Source organism: Artibeus jamaicensis, unplaced genomic scaffold (genome assembly GCF_021234435.1).
Source record: "Artibeus jamaicensis isolate MK-2021 breed Jamaican fruit bat unplaced genomic scaffold, CSHL_Jam_final contig_465, whole genome shotgun sequence".
In the NCBI taxonomy this organism is placed as follows: Eukaryota; Metazoa; Chordata; class Mammalia; order Chiroptera; family Phyllostomidae; genus Artibeus; species Artibeus jamaicensis.
This window is the reverse complement of record NW_026521843.1, coordinates 3,069,003-3,089,390: the sequence shown is the minus strand read 5'-3', so window position 1 is coordinate 3,089,390 and position 20,388 is coordinate 3,069,003. Positions and strand designations below refer to the sequence as shown.

Genomic DNA, 20,388 nt, shown 5'->3' with positions numbered 1-20,388 from the left:
GGGCAGCTCACACAGGCCGGGACTCTGCTGGGGACGCTGACGTTCCGTGCAGCAGAGTGGCCCCGCGAGCCCTGCTGGCCTCTCCACGGCCACCGTGAACTGTCCGAGTGCGGTGTGCACAGCGGGCCCATTGGGGTCTCCCTCACCTAAGGCCAGCGAGGGGCACAGTGGCCGCAGGCACGGTGGGGGCCCCGGGCTGGGGGGCGCCTCACCTGCGAGGAGACCTCAGGCCAGCTGGGCGGGAACCCGGCTCCGCCCCTCCCGGGCCTGGGCCCAGACTCACCCACCACTCCTGGTCCTCCTCCCCGTCCACAATGATCACGTCCCCCTCGGAGAACGTCAGCTCGTCCGGGTTGTCGGCCACGCAGTTGTAGAGGGCTTTGACCCGCTTGGGCTTCAGCTTGGTCTGAAGAGAACAGGAGGGTCAGAGGTTACTGTGGCAGGGAGGCGCCTGCTCCAGGGCAGAGTGCGGGGCCCGGGGGCTGGGGGGGACTCAGAGGAGGGGCCCAAAGGGAAAGGGAAGAGACCCTGGCTGGGTGGACAGCTGGGAATGTGGCGGCTGGCCCCTGATGTGCGCAGGGGTGACCTGGACCTGCTGGGCTCCAGGGCTATGCGTCCTGCCCTGGTCCAAATGACCAGGCACCCAGGACACAGCTACCCCACCCCCTACCCGGGAGAGTGGGACATAACCCCTGAGCGCTCGTGGAATCACCTCCCAGAGGAGGCAGGATGGGGGGGCTCGTCCACTTACAGCCTGCGACTTCCTGGGCACAGGCGCGGGGGGCTGCATGGCCGCGGCACTCGGCGGAGGGCCCAGGGCATCTGTGCCGGAGAGACCCACTGCGTTAGGACCAGAGGGAGCCAGCGCACAGCAGGCCCCTCCATCAGGACGTGAGACAGAAACAATGAACACAAAAGCCCTGCTGTCCTGTCAGGTCTAGGAAGGCGAGTTCCCTGGGAGTTTCTCACCTGCTAAGGGAAAGATCCCCCAAAGGCCAAAGAACCCCGTAACCTCCGTGTACCCTGTGCAGGTGTCGCAGACGGAGACAGATGGGCCGACTCCTGCACAGACCTGCCGGGGACTCCCGTCCCACCCCACCCCCAGCAGCAGCAGCAGGCAGCGTGACTGCAGGGTGCAGGCCAGCCTCAGAAGCCCCCCGGAGGGCAGGTGACTGCCGGGGGGAGGACAGCCGGGCCCTCACCTGCCTCGACTGGAAACAGTCCCCTCGCCCCCACCGGTGCCTCCACTAACCAAGTTCCAAATGAAATAATTACCAGGTCCTCTAGGCTGGCCTTTGCTGACCAGTGGGGTTGACTTGTCAGTCCTGCAAAGAAGGCAAAACAGAGTCACTGAGGCCCGAAGGCACGTTGCATACCCCGGTGCCCGGGTGCCTCACCCCCTTCTATAAAGGAGCGGCCGAGTGCAAGTTGCGTGTGTGAGCCAATTCAACCCACTCTCATTCCACTGCCCCTTTGTTTGAAAAACGAAGAACAACAGGCTCAGAGGACAGTGCCAGACCCCAGGTCCCGAAGGGCCCTGTCCCTGTGGGCCTGCATGACAGGACCTGGGGCTGGAAGCTGGGCGCCTGCCGCCCGCACTGCCCCTCATTCAATCAGCCCCTTCCCTTTGCGGGCCCTGGTCTCTAAGGGTGGGGCTGAATAACCCCAGGGCCCCGGGGGCTCTGCCTGACCACCGGTCAGGGTCATCCACGTCTCTGTGCGCCCTGGCCCCTGTGGCCTGTCACCGACGTGGCTGACTGTGGCTCCGGGCCCACCCGTGAGCCTTGGGTCTGTCACCACCGAAGGCCACAGGCAGGGGGGGCACTTCTCAGGCCAGGAGGCCAGAGTCTGTTCTGGATCCATGGGTCTCTCTGAGTGGGCACTTCCACCTGTGAAAGGTGACACCAGTTCTGTCACCTCTCAAACCGAGGATGAGTGACAGAATGAATGTCTACGAGCCGAGAAGGGAGCATGATCTCCAGTTCCCCGCCACGTCTCTGTGCAGCCCGCACGGTGCCAGGCACACACCTGAGGCTGGAGACAGGCTGGGCGGGGTTGGAGTGGGGGCGAAGCAAGGGACAGAGTGGCAGGCTCAGTGCCCACCGGCCGCTTCCTGAGTCGCCCGAGGAGCCGCAGTGGAGGGGAGAAGGTGGACCACGCAGCATGATTTAAAGGCGGGACAGGCGAGGGACCCGCCCACCTGACCAGTCCTGCCTTCTGATTTCCATCCATGTCCCTGGGAGTTGTTACACGGACCCCACTGACCCCTTCGCCTTGAGCCAACCATGAAAGGCTCTCGGGGAGGCCGGACCCTCTAAGAAACTCCTCCTCGGAAGGGCCAGAGGGCAAATCCTCCAGGCTCTGGGTTACAAGGTCTCTGTCATGACTTCCGACGTCACTGTTGTAACGTGTGAACACACGGGCCTGCCAGCTTCCAGTGACTATTTATGGGCGCTGAAATCCGAATTCTCAGGTGTCATGAAACCTTCTGTTTTTTCAATCATTTAAAAATCCCCAAACCATCCTCGGTTCGTGGGCCCCCGGAAACAGGGGTGGCGGGCTGGGTCTTTCCAGAGCGGAGGCAGCAAAGTCTGCTTCCTTCGGGAGCAGAGCTCGGAGGGGTGGCGCCGCTGGTGCCCCCCACCCAGACTTGACTTCCAGACGCCTGAGCCTCCCCTGCTTGCACCCCTCCCCCTACACTCCACGGGACAGAAAATGATCCTGTGACAGGCAGGGCCAGCCCGCCAGTGGGGAGCCCTTCCCAGAAGCAGGGAAGCAGCTGGAGGCCGGGGAGCCCCAGGAGGCCCGAGGCACCCCTGTCCCCGGAGCTCCCCGACAGTGGCTGGCAGCCGGCTGGAGCTCATCTACAACCTCAACACACAGCCTCTTAAAGGACCACAGTCAGGAAAGAGCAAACCTGAGGGTGGTGCTGGGAAGAGGAGGGAGATGAAGAGCCACCCCCCGCTGAACCCAGGCACCGAGAGAAGCCGGCCTGCAGCCGTTCAGCGGGCCTGGGAGCAAGCCCCTCGCAGCACAGCTCGACCCCGTCAGGCTCCCATGGGCTGCTCAGAGCTCGCCAAGAAGGCATTCAAGGGCCCTGAGAGTCTTCTGGTTAAAAACTGCAGGCTGAGATATATTTGCTTCCACTTTCTCCCAAGGAAGAAAATAAAATTTAAAAAATTAAACTGAAAAGGACAAAGAGAACTGAAGACAGAAAGGCAGTTGTGGAAGGCGGGAGTGGAGGGCCAAGTCCTAAGCAGCCCAGCTCCCTGCGGAAGGAGGGCCCTCCCAGCCCTGCAAGCAAGCGAGGCTCAGACGCTGCCCCACAGGCAGGAGCTCCAGCCCCCAGCCCCCAGCCCCCGGGGGTGGGGAGGGCGGAGCACAGACACAAGGGTCGGCCCACATCTGCTCCAGGAGCTACGATTCCAGCCCCAACACTGAAAAGCCTAGCAATGCCCCCCCACCCCCTCCCCATGCCACTGAAGACCAGAGGCTTCTATTCTGGGAGAGGGCAGAACAGTGTCTGAACTCGGGATGCCCCGTGCGGTGGTTGGTGGTATCCTGAGAAATGGGGGTTAAGTAAAAGTCTAACTTTATTTCTATATTCAGCTCCCGGAAAACCTGCTCCCTTCAGGCAAGAGACCAGAAGACTGTTCTCCAAGGAATCCGAACTGTCCAAGGTGAAAAAAAAAGCCCAAGTTCAGGGTTCCCCAGCAAACCCACTGTGGCAGCTCTGTGCTTTGGGGTACAGTCTCTCAGCCAGTATTTAATGCCCCCCCTGAAGTGGCGGGTGACAGGCAGGGAGCATGGAATTTATGGGGAAACGGCCTCTAAAAGACCAGAGGTCAAAACAAAGGGGAAAGAATGAGGAAGAACCAAATTACACAGAAAAGCCAAAGCCAAAGGAAAACACCCCGAAAAACCCATCATGAATATTCTGAGAGAAAACTATTCCATGGAACAGACAGGCTACTATTAACTTCAGAATTATAGGACAGCAGAAATGAAAAACTCAGTTAAATAACCGGAAGATAAAACTGGGACAATCTCCCAGAAAGTCAATTTCTAGCAAACAAGCAAACAAACAACAGACAGCAATGGAAACTGCAGTCAGAGGCTGCAGAGTTGGGTGCAGAGCTCCAGCTGCACTTCCAGCCCCGGCCTCCAGGTGGGGCCATGGGACCAGCTGTGGTCAAAGGAGCCTCAGCATCACTCCAGCCTTGGAGGTGAGCGCACCTTCCCTTCAGGAGTAACCCTGGGCCCAGGGCAGAGACTGCACAGTCAGAAGTGGGTGGGGCCCGGGTCTTCGACTCACCGCTTGGGGCTGCTGTGCAAGAACATGGGGTCAACTTTGCGTGGGCAAGAGGTCAACTCCCAGAGGTCAAACCCCGGGGATTCGGGGGGCGTGTGAGTGCAGTCAGCTCACCCTCACAAAAAGAGGAAAGGCCATGGGGCTCTGACATCTGAACAATATGAATTATCTTTAAATTGGGAACCGAAAAAAATTGAAGGAATTAAAAATAATCAACAAAACTTATCGGAACCAAAGGATGCAGATTACATCCTTTAAGTTTATACTCGTCTAGCCAGTGGCACGAATGAAAGCGGACCCACCCTGGGGTGTCAGGCAATGGGGGCCTCCGTGGAGGCACCTGCCCAGTGGTGGTCAGGGGATGACCTGGCGGGGGGGCGGAGTGAGCGCCCAGCAGGGCGAAGACCATCTCCACACTGAGCCCCAGGCCTCAGCAGGGAGGGGCGTCCGCACGGCAGGGAGGAGGCAAGAGGTGGGGGGGGGGTCTCCGGGTACTGACAAACGGTCATGGGGTAGGCGAAGGTGGCAGCCAGGTCTCTCATTACGGAGAAAGGGAGGACAGTGAGGACAGAGAGGGAGAGAATGAGAACGAACCCTATGGTGCTTCCTAGAACGGTGCCCCCAAATTCTTCACGGACAGCTGGAGTCTACGACCACCCTGCCCATGACCTTCCCACCCCCGACTGGGCCTGGCTGTGCCACTGCGGGACCAGTGACTTATGGCAGAAGGGGTGGCCTGCCAGTTTCCAGGGCAAGGCCCATCCCTTGTGACTTGTTCTTGGGCCTGGCTACCCCGATGTGAGGAAGCCCTGTCCACGTGGAGAGGCCACGTACCCCAGCCGATGGCCCAGGCGGGGGTTCCGGCTGTCAGCCAGCCCCCACCCCCGGGTGTGTGGGGTGGAACGGACTCTGTGGACACTAGCCTCCAGCTGACGAATCCCTGTCTGGCCCAACCCTCTCCCACTAAGGCCCCCGATCCTGGGGAGCAGAAACAAGCTATTCGTACAGCGCCGACCCAAATTCCTGATGGGGCCACGAGAGTGATAAAATGGCCATGTCCTATGTCAGTAAGTCGTGGTGTGGTTTGTTAGTAGAACAATCAAATCTGGGGACAGTGTGGACTCACATATTTCCATACAGAGAGCGCGCTAGAAGTAGAGACATAAATGTGTTCGTGTGGGTGTGTGTCCAGTTCAGGCCACCCAGCAGGCCGGCCTGGGGACAGGACGCTCCTTCGGCAATGAGCACACACAGCGCCCCCGTCTTGGCTTCTGAGTATCATTCCCACTACAAGGAGCCCTTTTCCATCATCAGGACCCAGGTGGAGAGCCATGAAACGGCTGCCCCCGCAGCCAAAGATGTCATTTGGACAGGTGGCCAAGCCTGGATGGGGTCTGAGCATTGGAGGCGGGGGTGTGCCCATGCTGTTCTCCTGACTCGGCCGCTGTATTGTTACTTCTCTAGAACGTCCTCGTTTGTGGAAAGTGTACGCCCCACACTGCAGAGGGGCCACATGGTCGAGACCACCTTGTGGGTGGGTGACAAACAGAACCAAGAGGCCTTGTGCTTTGAGGACTTTAACTCCCACAATGCCACTGTCTGTACAAAACAGAAATCTAAATTCATCATGGGGTGGAACACAGACATGTGTATAAATTTTTACAGTTCAAAAACTCTTGATACGTTGTGTTTAGGACACAGGCCTGGATCCCTGGGCCTTGGCCGTTAGAGTAGCAACTGGGCGATTTCAAATGGTGGCGCAGAAGTCCCGGCTGATGAAGTGATGGGCCCCTTGGAAACTCCTCGAATGCAAGAAGCGAGGAAGGCCAATGTGCCTAGGCCCTGAGGGGACACAGAGGGGGACAGGGAAGAGGGGACGTTACTTACCCGGGAGCAGGCCTCTTCTGGGGGAGGCGGCTGGGTGGCTGGGGTGGCAGGGCCGGGGGTGTGGCTTTGCCCAGCGGGGCCCCGGACTGGGCCGGCTTGTTCTGCTGGCTCAGGGCTTCCATCACACCGGGGGTTTTGGCTGCCGAAGCAGACTGCGTGGGAGCCAGGGGGTCTGCGGAGAGAGAAGACAGGGACACACGGAGGGTCAGACGGCAGGCATCCCTCCGGCCTTCTTTCCAGTGGCCCTTCCATGAAGGGCTCCTTCTCTCCCTGTCACTATTTCTTACGGAGAAAGCCTGCATTCCTCGCAGACGCTCAGTGACAGGACTGGAGGGGGGTCCTTCCGAGCCTCGAGTTGGGACTAAAAGGTTGCTCTGGGGGCTGAGACCTGCAGGAGCAGCAGCTGAGGCCCAGGCCCAGGCGGGCCCCGTCCCCCCGCCCCAGGAGTCAGACCTTCTTGGGTCAACTCTGTGCGTCCAGACCCATTTCCCAGGCTGCTGCGAGCAGGCCGGTCTCAGCGAAGGCTGGAACAGCCTACTCTCTCCACCGCGCAGGTGAGGAGTCCGAGAGGCTCAGGGGCAGGACATGCTTTCAGCAGGAGTCGCTGAGCTGGGGAGACAGGGCACGGGCCGTGGGCCCGCATCTCGCTCTCTCTGACAGACATCGGCACCCCCCTTCCACATTTGGCAGGCTCCTCCTGTCGTCCCTGCCGAGGCGGACACCTGCCTCGGGACGCTGGCACCTGAGGAGTCCCCTCGTGCTGTGTGTCTCAGATGTGTCTGAGCTAGATAGCCCATGTCGCCCGGCAGCCACACGCCAGGGGCACCTACTGCCGGGGCTCCTTTCATCATGACTGAGGTTAAGGAGGCAGAAAACACCAAGGGGAAGCTGCCGGGCTCTGGGGGCCCCCAGGGAGCTGAGCGCTCGGTCCCAGGGCCAACGCAGGGCAGAGCTGGGGAGCCGGCCTCCCCCAGGGCCCTCCCCCGGGCTCTGGGACTGTCACCCACATGTTGACATTGAAGAGAAGCACACACCAGATTTTAGGATCCGAATGACTGAGCCCACATATTGAGACCCACCGGATGGCCAAAGGAAAGGGTGCCCTGGGCTCATGTGGGGAAGACAGACAGAAATGCAGCCAAAACACTTGGGGAGACAGAGGAGATGGCAAGTGAGCCCCTGGGGTGGGGGGCCAGGCGTGGGGGGAAGTGGACAGACAGGAGCTTGTGGCCGGGGAGGAGCAGGCTGAAGGGCCTGGGGACATGGAAAAGCCACAGCGCCCCATGAAGCCGCGGGCACCTGCCGCGCTCTCCCCACCCTGGGCCGACCGGATCTACGGAGCCCACCGGCAGGGAGGAGAAAGGAAAAGACGTACTGGTCGATGTCACGCGGAGCGGGGGCAGCGGTGGGTGGACGGCTGGCGGATCTGACGAAGACCGCTGCCGGCTCACACCGTCCACACTCACAGAGCTCGTCTTCCACGGGGCGTGAGCAGAGGAGGCTGTCTGAGCTGCACACGCACACGCAGGCACACGCAGGCACACGCAGGCACGTGCACACAATGAAAACAGAAACAGAAGCTGCATTATTGACCCTCTTCCTCATGGTCCACGGCACCCTACAGAGCAGCACCAGGACCACAGGCGGGGGCGGAGCTGTAAAAGCCCCGCCTTCTGTTGCCTGGACGACAGAAGCTGACCCGTAGCAGTCTCACTGGCTTCCATTCTCCAGGGGACCGGCCATCGGAAGAGGAGAATGAGTAACCCAGTGACCTGCCCTGAGACCTGTGCTTGGGTTGTGGGGCCTCAGCATCTCTCTCCCATCCATTCAGTCCTTCCCCTGGCCTGGGGGTCACAGTCTTGCAAGGGGGGCTGTCCTCAGAGGGAACACAGGGGGACGAGGGTGCAAACCAAAGACACCGGGTGAAGGCTCTCTCCCACCTCCCGCAAACGCACTTCTGGCTGGAAATGGGCAGAGATGACATCGAGCAGGTTGGGACAGACACACCAGGGCAACAGCACCACCCCGGTTGCAGTCCTCGCCCTGGCCCAAGCTCGGTGCTCTTCCTCACTGGGTGGCGTCTGCTCAGGGGCACGGCCACGCCAACCCCCTTTCCTGGCTGTTGTGGGGGGGCCTCCGTGTTAGACCAGGTGTGGACTAGACTGGGAACGACTGAGGGGAAGTACGGCCGTCAAAGGAAGACATGAAGCCCTGGCTGGTGTGGCTCAGGGGACTGAGCACCAGACTGCAAACCGAATGTCGCTGTTCAATTCCCAGTCAGGGCACATGCCTGGGTCGTGGGCCGGGTCCCCAGTAGGGGGCGCTCGAGAGGCAACCACACATTGATGTTTCCCCCTCTCCAGTCCTCTCTCTCTATAAATAAACAAACAAACAAATAAAGGAGACATGAAGCTAACTACCCGAACTGCAAAAGTGGGAAGGGAAAACCAAAACCCTCATTCTGAGATGTCAGGAGAGCAAGAACTAAGCACAGGCAGCTTCCCCTTCCCTCCCACCACCTAACAGAGCAAAGTCCAACCTTTCTCTACGTGATGCGCACAACCACATAGCAGGTGCAAGCCCGTGACAGGGCGCAGATGACACACACACACAATTACTGCGTGTGTCCGGACGTGGGAGGGGGACAGGGGAGGCCAGCCGATGCCCCAGGGACCCCAACCACAACAGCTGCGCCCACCTGTCCTGGGCCCCTCCTGGTGAGGGTGGCAGGGAGCACGGGGCAGCCGTGGGGTTTGGTTTTGCCACTCCCTTCCTGCTCAGGGTCCTCCCACCCAGCCTGTGGGTGCTGCTGGGCAGGTCAGCAGGCTGCTCCTGAGGGTATGACCTGTGACCGGACAAGAGGCTCAGCGGCCTTCTCGGGCCTCCGGACCCATGTGGGTGTCTGCGAGACACCCAGGGCGGCGGGGGCCTGGCCACACGACAGCTGGCACAGACACAGCCCGATGGCACCTGCTGAGCACCGTCCTTGGCCCCAGCCACCGCCTGTCCCTACATGTTCCTCCCAGGGAGCCGCTCCCACACAAATGCAACAGGGAACTTTCTCCTGTGACCACCAGCCACCCTCAGCAGCCTCCGTGCCTGGACTTCACGCCCAGCCCAGTGCTGGGCTGGCCACTGGCTGGACCCGCCTTCAGGAGCATTGTGGCTCCGGGACCCAGTGCCGGGGAGACCACTTAGGTTGGGCTGTTTCCCATTTCCAGAAAAACTAAAAATAGCACCTGTTGACTCATGTCACTACAGTGACAGTGGCGGAGTGTAGTGAGCGCTGGCGGGACCACAGAGACTATTTAGTGCTTTTACAATTTTACAAGTCTCCTCAAGTTAGCATCTTTGTATCCTTCACTCCTGGGGATTGCAGCAGCGATACAAAATACTCACAGGGGCCTCAAGCCGCCCCGAGTGCAGGTCAGGGAGAAATAACAGATAATGAAGGCGAAGGGAGGAGTCGCGAGTGCCGAACAGCAAAGAGCAAAGGCCCAGACAGAGGTGCTCGGGAGGAGAGCCTGGCCTCCCCGAGGCACGCTGATGCCACATGTGTGCCCAGCACATGAACCAGTCAGGATGCTGTACGCCATGCAGTGCCCTGTGCCCAAGGGCGTTCTTCCTTTTGGGAGCAAACAGTATATAACTGCAAGACAAGAGGCCCCCAGGGGAACAGGCCACTCTGCCGCCGGCCCAAAGCTCATGAGGACGGGCCAAGTGGCTACTGCCTCTCGAAACACACCCCGAATCGCACTGCTTACGTGCTGGCCGGGCCGCCAGAGCTCAGTACCTTTGGCCAGGTTCCGTGGGGGCAGTGGGGGTGCACTGGTAGTGATGGGAGCTGCAGACTGGGCGGGTGTCGGGCTGCCACTCAGGATGGCCCCGTACGTCTCGTTCTGCAAGATGCTGGGCGCGAAGCTCCTCTGTTTGTCCTTGGCCAGGCCAGTGGCGTCTCGGGCCAAAGATGCTGCGCTAGGCCCCAGCTGGTAGAAGCTGACCGGCCGGTCTTCTCGCCGACTGGGACTGGGCTGTGGAGGGGGTGGCAGGCAGGTGTGTGAAAGGCGGGCACACGGACCTCTCGGTCACAGCATTCAAGCTCCCGGTGACCACCTCCCGTGCACCACCTCTACCTGGGCACGGTCACCTGACTCTCAATGGTCACACAAGAGCTGAGAGATTTAAAGGTCACACGCCTTCGAATGGAAACCGTGTCCCACCCCCCACCAAAATGCCATGATCTACAACCTACAATGCTCCATTCTGCGGAGGATTTAAAACAGAAGCTGTGTCATCTGTACCAGCCAGCGTTCTCTCAACCTGCCCCTGCATTTCCCATTCATAACCCTGCTCTCCTTCCCCTGCAGGAGCAGGTGCTCTTGAGATGCAGGGCCCTGGGCTCCACCTGCTTTTGTTAATAAAGTTTTACTGGAACACAGCCATGTCTGGTTATTTACATAGTGCCTATGGCTGCTTTCCAACTACCCCGGCAGGGCTGAGTGGCAGCAACAGAGGCTGTGCTGGGTGAGGCCCACGAGCCCAGGACATACGCTCTCTGGCCCTTTAAGTTCACCGACCCCTGTTCTACCCAAAGGTCACGTGTGTCGGGACTCGGGGAAACGAGGTCTAACTTGTATTCCAGATGTAACAGCTATGATCCTGAGCAAGTGCCTTAACCTTGCTGACCCCGTTTCTCATCTGTTAAACGGGGAGGCGGGAGGGATGGTTTTTAACAGCCTCTCCAGCACAGTGCCAGGAGCTTAGCGGGTACCATTCGCACCCCTGTCACGGGAGCACCAGCCCCTGCGGGGTCCTGGCCGACTCCTAGCTCACACCCAGCTCAGGTGTGCAGAACTCAAGGACCACTGGCTCCGCACTCGCACTGCTGAATTCCCACAAGGCCCACGGCTGTGCACACTCACCGCAGCCGCCACATTCCCTGCTGCACACAGAGTGGACGCAGGCGTCCAAGCTGGACCACTTCCTTTGGGAAGAGGCACTCACCCCGGGCAGGTGCTCCAAACCTGCTCCTTATTTAGGGTGGGAGCATATGAAACTGGTCGGCTGTTCTCACTGACCCTGTTTTGTAGCTAACTCGGCAGAGGAATTTCTTATTCTGAGTACGTGAGCGCCCCGCCCACGGGGACTGTCTGCCTACCAGGTCTCAGACGTGCCCTGGTCAGACACCCTTGGCAACCACCAGGGCACCCCTGTCCTGCAACAACACTGGGGAACTTTCTGTGGCCTTCCCCGCTGGCTTCGAGGCAGCTGGTGGCCAGTCTATGTGCATTGTCAGACTTTCCCTGACACTTGCGTGCAGGGGCCCCTTCCAGGCCCCCCAGGAGCACATGCAGGGAGCGCTGTGAGAAGGGACTAGAAGGCCAGCGCTCTGTCTGGCCCTAAGCTGGTCTCTGCACATGGGCATCACTGTGGCTGCCATTGTGGCCGTGCCAACCTTTCTCAGGCGTCAACCACCCTGCTCTGACAAAGGAAAGATTGAAGCCCGTGAGTGCTAAGTGTCATTTAATGATTTCGGGTACGGTTTCTAAGCTCAACAAGGCGACCCTGAGCACTGTCCAGGGAAACCTGGCTTTTTCCCACGTCACCCACAGCGTGTGAATCCCCCGATCAGAAGTCCTCCTCCTCTCCCCTTCGTGTCAAAGGGGAGCGGCTGCCGATGGCAGTGTCGCCAACGTGCGCGGCTCCTTTAAATTAAGGTCCACAGGACCTGCGAGGCCCGAGCCTGCCGGGATCCATGCGAGCAAGAAGCAAACTCTATTTTCTTTCCCACAAACGGATTCTGCCCCAACGTCAGGCTAGGAGCCACTCCGAGTAGAGCCTGTCCCAGAGAGGTCCTGACAGTTCACGGCCCAGCACAGACCTGCAGCTTCTCGTCCATGTCGTCATCGCTTTCATCCAGGTCTTCGTGCAGCAGCCGCCATTCGTACTCGACGTGAACGTGGGAGTTGAACCTTCCGGATAAGGCTTGCGTCAGCTGAGGAGACAGAGGACTGTGGGTGATGCTGCTCAGACTCTCAGCCCTGGGAGGCGGGCATCCAGCCAGCCAGCCGGCCACAGGTGGGAAAGCCCTGGGGGTGTGTGTGGGGGGAGCCGGCCTTTTGTTACAGGGCCAGCTTAGGTAAATCTCTGGGTATCAGGTTAAGCCCCCTCCCTAACTCACAGATCACCTTGAAGCTCACACCTAGAGCCCCCATAGAGGGCTCTGTAAACTGCACATAGGCAGGGGGGTATCCGAGATCCGCAGAATGGCGGTCAGCCTGGTTGTACTGACCGCTGTGTGTGGGGGCAAACTCAGGGGGTCCACAGCCGTTTGACCCCAGCCTTTCTCCACTGATCTGCATTAAGCCCCACGGAAAGCGATGTAGGACAATTTCCTCAGTCCTCCCAAGGAAGGTGGGCAGCTAGTTCTGTTCCAGATGCACAGGAGAGAAACCTGGGTGTCTCAGGACATTAGGGCCTAATTTTCTCCACTGCCAGAGAGTAGCCTGTGTGACCTTGGGCAAGTTACTTAACCTCTCTGTGCCGTTTCCTCCTCTATAGAATGGAGATAACAGTAGAAAGCCTCCCATAAGGTAGCAATCAAGATTAAATGAGTCAACGGCCACAAGGTGCTTAGAATGGCACCTGTTCCTTATCCTGCACTTCGACTGCACTGACCACGGGCCGGTGTGTTGTTTACCTGCCCTCACACTTGCTTCGCAGAGCGTCACAGTGATCCTTGCCACCTGGCAAAGTGGTGCTCCTGACTCCGCCTCACAGAGCAGAGAGGCGTGGGGGGACCTCCCACTCACAGCAGCCGAACCCCACTGCAAACTGGGGCCTGCCTGACCCCGCCCAGTGGGCTTGGTCCGTGAGCCACCAGGCTGTGTCCTCCAGAACAGGACGGGAAAAGATGGTGCATCACCACCCAGATGATGGGGGGCAGGGGGCGGAATAAGGAAGCCCGTTTAAGCGTGCTGTGGCGAAGGGACCCGCTCACAGCTGGACAGTCACAGGGACAGGCAAAGTGCACCTCTGCCCTGCGCCTCTGGGACGTCGGGAGACACAGCCTGGGTTCCAAGCATCACCAGGAGGGACCAACGCACCCTCTCTGAGGCCCCCCCTACGACTTCTCCAGGCTCTCCCGCTGGATCAGGACCCAGGGAATGACTGTCCCCGGAAGAGGCCTCACCCGGTCCCCACCGGACTCACCAACTCCTCACAGTGCTCGTGCCGGAGGCGCTTGGCGATGTCCAGCGGCGTCTCTCCTGACTCGTTCGCTGAAAGGAGGGCGACAGAAAGGCGTGAAGGTCTGACATCCAGACAATCAAAGGTACAGAGAGGCGGCGCTAAGGTAAACAGAACATGGCCAGTGAAATCCCCGGCGAGTTTGCTCCAGTTGGGGCTGACCTGACCTCGTAATTGCCCAGAACGGCAGCCATGTAAGGTCGGGGAGATTCTACAAGACAAGGTTTTTTGCTCATCATGCCCGTGAAGCCACCGAAGAGCCGACCACTGCAAGTTGGCATCGAGCCCGAGGTGGAGCGCTCGGCAGATGGCACAGCAGGCACCAGGCCGTGATAAACGTTATGGCTCTTTGGAAGCTGTCTGTGAATTTAAAGTTGTGTCCTTTTTTCTAAATAAGCCTCAGTCAACAAGGCTGCATTATTAATTTTTTAAAAAGAGACCTGCTCTGGCTGGTGTGGCTCAGTGGGTTGAGCCAATGGGCCTGGGAATGAAAGGGTCGCTGGTTCAATTCCCAGTCAGGGTACATGCTTGGGTTGCAGGCTAGGTCCCCAGTAGGGGGCGCACGAGAGGCAACCACACACTGATCTTTCTCCTTCCCTTCCCCTCTCTCTAAAAACAAATAAATAAAATCTTTAAAACAAACAAACAAGAGGCCTGGCTCTCTGGCAGGTGTGTGCCTCCCGCCTGGCCTTTTTGTCCCCTTTCAATAGGCCTCACAGGCATTTCCCAATGACCCAGCACAGCCGGCTGCTGTGCCTGGCAGGAGAGGAGGGACCCATGGCAGGGGAGCGGGGTGCAGGCCAAGCCAAGCAAGGGTCCCTCCTGGAGGAGGCTGGGTGCACCTGCCACCCCAGGGCCAGCAGGGGCGAGGTCTGGTCCTAGCTGTGGGTTATGAACAGGAGGGTGAGATGCCCCACACTTTGTCCTAATTGCCCTCAGCCACAGGGGCAGCTGCAGGACCCATCCTCTGTTCCTTGTCACCCATCCGATGCCTGCAAATGATGGACAGTTTATGGATGAAGGTGCTGATAAACACCCAGCCCTGGGCAGCCCTGCAGAACACGCCAGCGGAGGTCCCCTCCCTGTCCCCAGCCCCGACGGCAGCCCAGTGTCCGCCTGGAGGGCCTGCTCCTCGTGTCCCGGCAGGCGGCCAGCCACTCACCTATCTCGATGGAGGCCTTCCCCCGAAGGAGGAGCTTCAGGCACTCGGCATTGTCGGTCAGGCAGCAGTAGTGCAGAGCCGTGCTGCCCTTCCCCGTCTGCTTGTCCAGGTTCCCGCTGGCCAGCAACAGGGAGGAGAGAGAGAGCAGTGAGTCCCAGGCCGAGGACCAGGCTGCCTGGGCCGGGGACAGAGGCCTGAGCAGGAGAGAGGTGAGCCATCAGAACTGCCGGGAGGAGGATGTTCAACTGTCCTGCAAGGTGGGTGGGCCTGCGCCAGCCCTGCTCCTGTGGACGGGGTGCCCTGGACGCAGGCCCCCAGGGAACTGACGGTGACAGCAGACAAGACCAGAGAGAGAGCCGGACACCTGCGCGGCACTTCGGCAGGGGCCCAGGTGGCACTGCCTTCCCAGACGGCCCCGGACCACCACGATCCTCCCGCCTCGCCCTCCCCACCCCCACCAGTGCCCAGAGGCCCCAGGAAGCCCATCTGACTCGCCCGCCCTGTCCTGCAGAAGGACAGACGAGCTTCTTCCATCTCATTATGGACGCTTTCGCTGGAAAAGGAAAAAGCCACTTTTTCAAAGACCGAAAGTCCCCAGACCCCTGAGCCTGCTGGCCCTGAACAGGCCCTGAAAACGGGCTCTGGGGGGATTGTGAGGGGCTTTCAAAGGTTCTTTCGAAGTAAAACAAGACCAGGTGCCCCCAGAGGGGCACTCAGGTGCCTCAGACATGAGACGAGCCTCTTGAGCGCTGGTGGAGGCCACGGTCAGTCTACCTTCCAGGGCTTGGCGTCTCCCTGAGCCCCAGACCCCTCGGGGCCCACCGAGGGTGCTCCTTCTGACACTCCAGGCTTCTGCAGGACCGCAGGGGAAAGCCTGCCCCCCGGCCACACGACCCTGACTCCTCCCCTGGCAACCCCAGGGAGCAGAGTCGACCCGCCCTGACTCCAGAGCACCCACCTGTTCTGGACCAGGAAGTCCACGATGTGCAGAGAAGTCCGGTCCACCGATCGGACGGCGAGGTGCAGGGCGGTCTCGTCCGGCTCCTGCAGAGAGAACAGGAGTGTTCCAGCACCTCGAGGGAGCGTCCCCTCTGCGTCCAGCCCTCTCTCCCAGAGCCTTTCCCTCCTTCCTGCCCCGCACCCATCCCTGAGCTGCACAGTGCCCTCTGACCCCCACGGCTGGCTCTGCCCGTGGGAACCTGCAGCCCACAGACTGGCCCTGCCCCCCCTGCTCCGTAGGAGGTAAAAAGTAACTCAGGGTTTTGTTTCACAGCCCTCCCGTCCCGTCCTTGTCCCTTCCGAGCATCACGAGAGCCCGTGAACAGGGGTCTCGGGTCCAAGACTCCAGGAAGGTTCCCGGGCCTCCCATATGCCAGCCTCGAATACCTACTGCCCCCTGAGCACATACGAGTGCATATATCAAAAGCAAGTTAGAGTTCCCATCCTGTACTTATAGGTAGGGCCACCAATGCCGCTATCGGGACAGCCTGCAGTTCCTACTAGGTCGGGGCATGTGGTCACCACTGCCTTTTCTGAAAAGCAGTTCTGGTGAGCGGGGAGGAGGGACCAAGTGAGGGCCGTGGGAGGCCAGGTGGGTGGGAGCGCTGCCCTGGCAGGGGCCGCGTTCGGAGCGGAGTGTGCCCCGCCCCACCCCACCGTGGCCTGACTTTTCTCTCAGAACACGAACATGAGGCTCCACGCTAAGGCGCTCAGGGCAGACCCCAGCCCCATGTGCCCTTATTCTGGGGGTCAGGAGGTTTCACGGGACGCACGTGTGTGCCCACAGGCTCCTGCAGAAGGGGTTAGGACGCTCGCTGACCCGGGACACTGTAGATCCCGACAGCGAGACCCCATCCTCTCAGGAAAGTTCCTGGGAAACTGGGGTTGTCTCTCCCCCTCGGGTTCCCTGCAGGGGGCGGGGGGAGGGCTGGGGACTGGGGGCAGGGGTGCACCAGGTCGGCAGACCCCCCCCCTCCCCACGTGGCCCAGGTTCTACAGCCGAGGCCTAGCCCTGCAGCTCCCCCGGTGCCTGAGACGTGCTGACGCTGCCCCCGAACCCCACGCCGGCCTCCGGCACAGAACTCCACTATTCGACCGGCATTTCCGTTTCACGGCCTCGCCACGCTCCCCCGCCTCCCCTCCCTTTGCTCACAGCAGCCAGCCCCGAACTCTTACGTGTCCGTTGGCCAGTGGGATTTTCTCCGTCAGATCCACACCGTCGGCGTATGCTTGGAGGAGCCCGAAAATATCCCTGGTCTTGACGGCCTCGCCCAGGCTGTGCAGCTTGGCTGCACCGTCCGCGTGCCTTTTCCGCGCGTACTTCCTCTCGATGTACTTGGCGGTGATGTAGTCCTTCCTGGCGTTCCTGAGGGCAAACACATCGGCCTTGTGAGCAATTGGGTGTCCAGCATCCGAGCCATTCCTGACTGTGACGGTTTTTATAAAAACCTGGCCCCGCCCTCCTCACAGGATGCCCAGTCGGGGAGGCAGCCGCCAGGTGACCACTGCAGCACCTGTCTTCACGGCGACACCTTGAGCGTGTTGGAGAAGCATCAGAACCTGACAGCTTCCTACCCAGGAGGCCCCAGGGCCCAGTGCAGGGGTCCCGTGGCCTTGTGCCAGCGGGCGGCCCACACAGCAGGTGGCCCTGGCCTCGTCTCCCCACGTCCTTCTGGGGTTGGGCTCTGAGCCCACCCAGCTGCTCCCCTCATCGGCTCCCGAGTGCCCCCCGCCCTCGCCAACCCATGTGCCTCTACGAGGCCTGCTGCCTGCGCCTTCTCTCCTTGGCGACCTGCACACCTGCAACAGCCGCCCCGGGGTCCCCTTCAGACACTGGCCTGCCCTCTGTTAGAGGGGCCCTTGGGGTGTGTGCCCACCCGCCCACAGCTTTGTGACCTTGACTATGTGGGACCAGCCCCCTGGGGTTTTCCCGAAAGGCTGAGGCTCTTGGAGAAAAGCAGTGACGCTAATGGAACAATCAGTTTGAGGGTCATTCAGGAAGCAGGGAGGGCTGCTTCCCCTCTGGGAGAGCAGGGCCGAGGGACAGAAGGGGCCCGAGTCACCAGAGATCAACAGTTCCGGCCTCTGTGACAGGACTCGTGTCCAGCTGCCTGCTCGTATCTGTCCACCCCCCCCCCCCCGAGTGCACCTGGTCCTCATGGACAGTGTGTGTGGGAGACAAAGCCAAGGCCAGCCCGTGCCTTTCACGTGGCAGTGAGACGCTAGCTCATCTAAGCAGCCACAGGCCCGGGCTTCATCTTTGACTTGTTGCTTCATTAAAGATGTGTTTCCCACCACGATGAGCACATTGTGGCGGCAAACACAAAAGCAAGTGAGACACAACTCATCAGAAAGACACCTGTGAGTCCCTGGGTGTGGCGTGAGGTGGGCGGAATGTGCCAGAACAGAGCCAAAGGCCACGGGAGCCCAGGGGGCCTGGCGACCACAGCAGCAGGAGGGGCGTGAAAGTAGGCGGCATTTTGTCGTCACCTCGGCCACCTACCCTAATTTGGGAGAAAAAGGGCAGGAAGGGGTGCATCTCCTCTGTAACCGTGCCCGCACTGGGGCAGGAGGTCCCAGTGCAGAGAGAACACCGTGCGGATCCCAGCAGACAGTGTTGATGGTTCGGAACCATCTAGCCCCAGAATAAGCAAAATCTCAGCCTTTAGAAAGGACCCTTGGCACTTAGAGGAAGTTATTTACCACGTACTTTGCTCAGAACTGACCCCTGCTCCAGAAGACTCCCAACACCCTGGACCTTCAGTGTGAGCGGGTGCCGATCAGGCGGAAGGCGACCGCATCCCCCAGACCAGGACGTGGCTGTGAGTAAATGGGGCCTCCCAGCAACGCCAGGGTCGGCCAGTGCACCTCTGGGACCCTCTCCAGTGGACACCTGACCCCCTAAGTAAGACATGCGCCCCTGTATTGTCTCACCGACACCCCAGGGACTGTGGGGTGCTGGCTCCCTGCTCACATTGCAGGAAAGGGGCTCTGAGAAGTTAACACACCTGCCCGGGTCCTGCAATCGAGTTGGAACTGGGATTTCTCTGCCCCACCCCCTCTCCGGGTCGGGGAGGAACCCAGCTTTGACGCCCAGACCCCCCCCCCAGAGAGGATGATGGATCGCTTTACGAGCCTTGTGCCAGGTGTCTAAAGCCACCCATTATTCGATCCCAAGGGAAGGCCACCGCCAATAGCTGACACCTGACACCCAGGAGGGCATGCGCTGGACACGGTGCCCACGTGCCCCTTCAGTGCCCTCAGCCCCTGGCCACACAGAGCCAGGTCACCTGAACACGAGAAAACACAGACGCTGTGACCTTGGCTCCCCAGAGACGCACGCCCCCGCCACACAGTTATAAAACCCAGAAATCCCGGGCTTTGACAAAAGGCCCCTCACTAGCACCTGTTTGTTCGCTGCTCCTAAAACCACTGTCCGCTGCCCAGTGTCCTTCAGGAGGCCACGTGCCATCGATTCTACCTCAGGCTCATTCCGAAGGGGATGCTGCCTCTACAGACGAGGTTCCGCACTTTCTCTTTTAGTTCTCATGACCCCTCCTCCGGGACACTCAGACCCATGTGCCCTCTCTGTGACCTGGGGGCCTCTCTCTTCCTCTCCCCACTCTCTGCCCCACACTGCAGACCTCTTGTGGGAAGACGGGCCACCCCTTCCCACCGGGGCGGAAGTCTGAAGCGAGCAGGCCAGGCACCGCGCTGACCAGGCAGACCCCTGACCGCCCTCCAAAACCCACGTCACCCGGGCAACCCGCGCTCTGTGTGCTAAGACCGGCAGGAGCGTCTCCAGCTGTAATCCCTGCCCGACGGGCCAGCTGCCGCCTGGTGAGGCTCACAAACCTCTCCCTCAGGTTTTGTGTCCACAGTAAAACAAAAAGAAGTGTTTTTCTTTGAAGGAAACAACACAGTCCATATTGGCAAGGACACTGGGGAAGAGAATGATTGAAACCCAAGACCAGAGTGCCCACAATCTCCAAGGAAGGCAGGTGTGAATCCACACTCCCCCAGCAGAGGGCGACACGCACCACGCCTCCTGCACACGCAGGAGCCCCAGCCCAGTGGTTTTGCTGCAGCCTGTTCCTAAGAAAAACAGCCACTGCAAACTTCTAGTGGGACACGCCCAGAGGGTAAGGTGACTTAAGACAACAACAACAAAACAAATTAGGCTGATTTATTCCCTAAAGAAGCAATCGATGTGCCCAACCTCATTACTCCCCCGCGTCTCAGCAGCCAGGGCCAAGGCGGCCACAGCACGCGAGGGGGCCAGAACAGCCAGGCCGATACTCACATGTCGCTGCCTGGGGTGGGTTTGACCGCGTCCTCGGCAGGAAGGCAGCTCTCCATAATCTCGTTAAAGCCGGCGTTCCCAATATTCTTGGCGAGCTGCAACAACAGAAGCCTATTTCAGGGTGCTCAATTATTAATGCACGCCCCACGGCACACCGCACATCCATCCGATGACTTATTTACTGGTCACTAAGGAATAGAGCAACGCAGTGGTTCGCCTGTAATGAAGACGGACAAAACGCAAACCCCAAAGGCCCTCGGAGAGCACGAGCCAGCCAGCCTGTTCCAGGGGAGCGCGCTGTCGGAAAGCCCCGGAGAGAGTGCTGGTGCGGACAGGGCTCGGGGAGCTGGGCCCCGGGCGGGTGTCCGTCCTTACCCACGCCCCCAACACCTGTGCTCCCACTGAAGCGGGTACAGACCCCGACACCCAGGCCCGCAGACCAGGACTGGGGCTCGTATCCCGGTTCTCCTGACGGGG

At 60.2% G+C, this 20,388-nt stretch overlaps 1 protein-coding gene across 2 annotated transcripts in view; it reads right to left on the bottom strand.

Moving 5' to 3' along the window:
- ASAP2 (ArfGAP with SH3 domain, ankyrin repeat and PH domain 2) overlaps positions 1-20,388 on the bottom strand; it is a 127,338-nt gene that overhangs the window by 3,225 nt on the left and 103,725 nt on the right. Inside the window, exons 16-27 of one of the 2 annotated variants that reach the window (XM_037151709.2) lie at positions 19,912-20,006; positions 16,785-16,974; positions 15,568-15,653; positions 14,610-14,725; positions 13,412-13,479; positions 12,081-12,194; positions 9,993-10,230; positions 7,575-7,709; positions 6,200-6,371; positions 1,276-1,325; positions 752-822; positions 284-406 (exon numbers count right to left, since the gene is read on the bottom strand). In XM_037151709.2, the coding sequence (XP_037007604.2) occupies positions 284-406; positions 752-822; positions 1,276-1,325; positions 6,200-6,371; positions 7,575-7,709; positions 9,993-10,230; positions 12,081-12,194; positions 13,412-13,479; positions 14,610-14,725; positions 15,568-15,653; positions 16,785-16,974; positions 19,912-20,006 (1,458 nt within the window). The remainder of the gene's footprint in view (positions 1-283; positions 407-751; positions 823-1,275; positions 1,326-6,199; positions 6,372-7,574; positions 7,710-9,992; positions 10,231-12,080; positions 12,195-13,411; positions 13,480-14,609; positions 14,726-15,567; positions 15,654-16,784; positions 16,975-19,911; positions 20,007-20,388) is intronic. The other variant, XM_037151710.2, reaches the window with a different exon arrangement.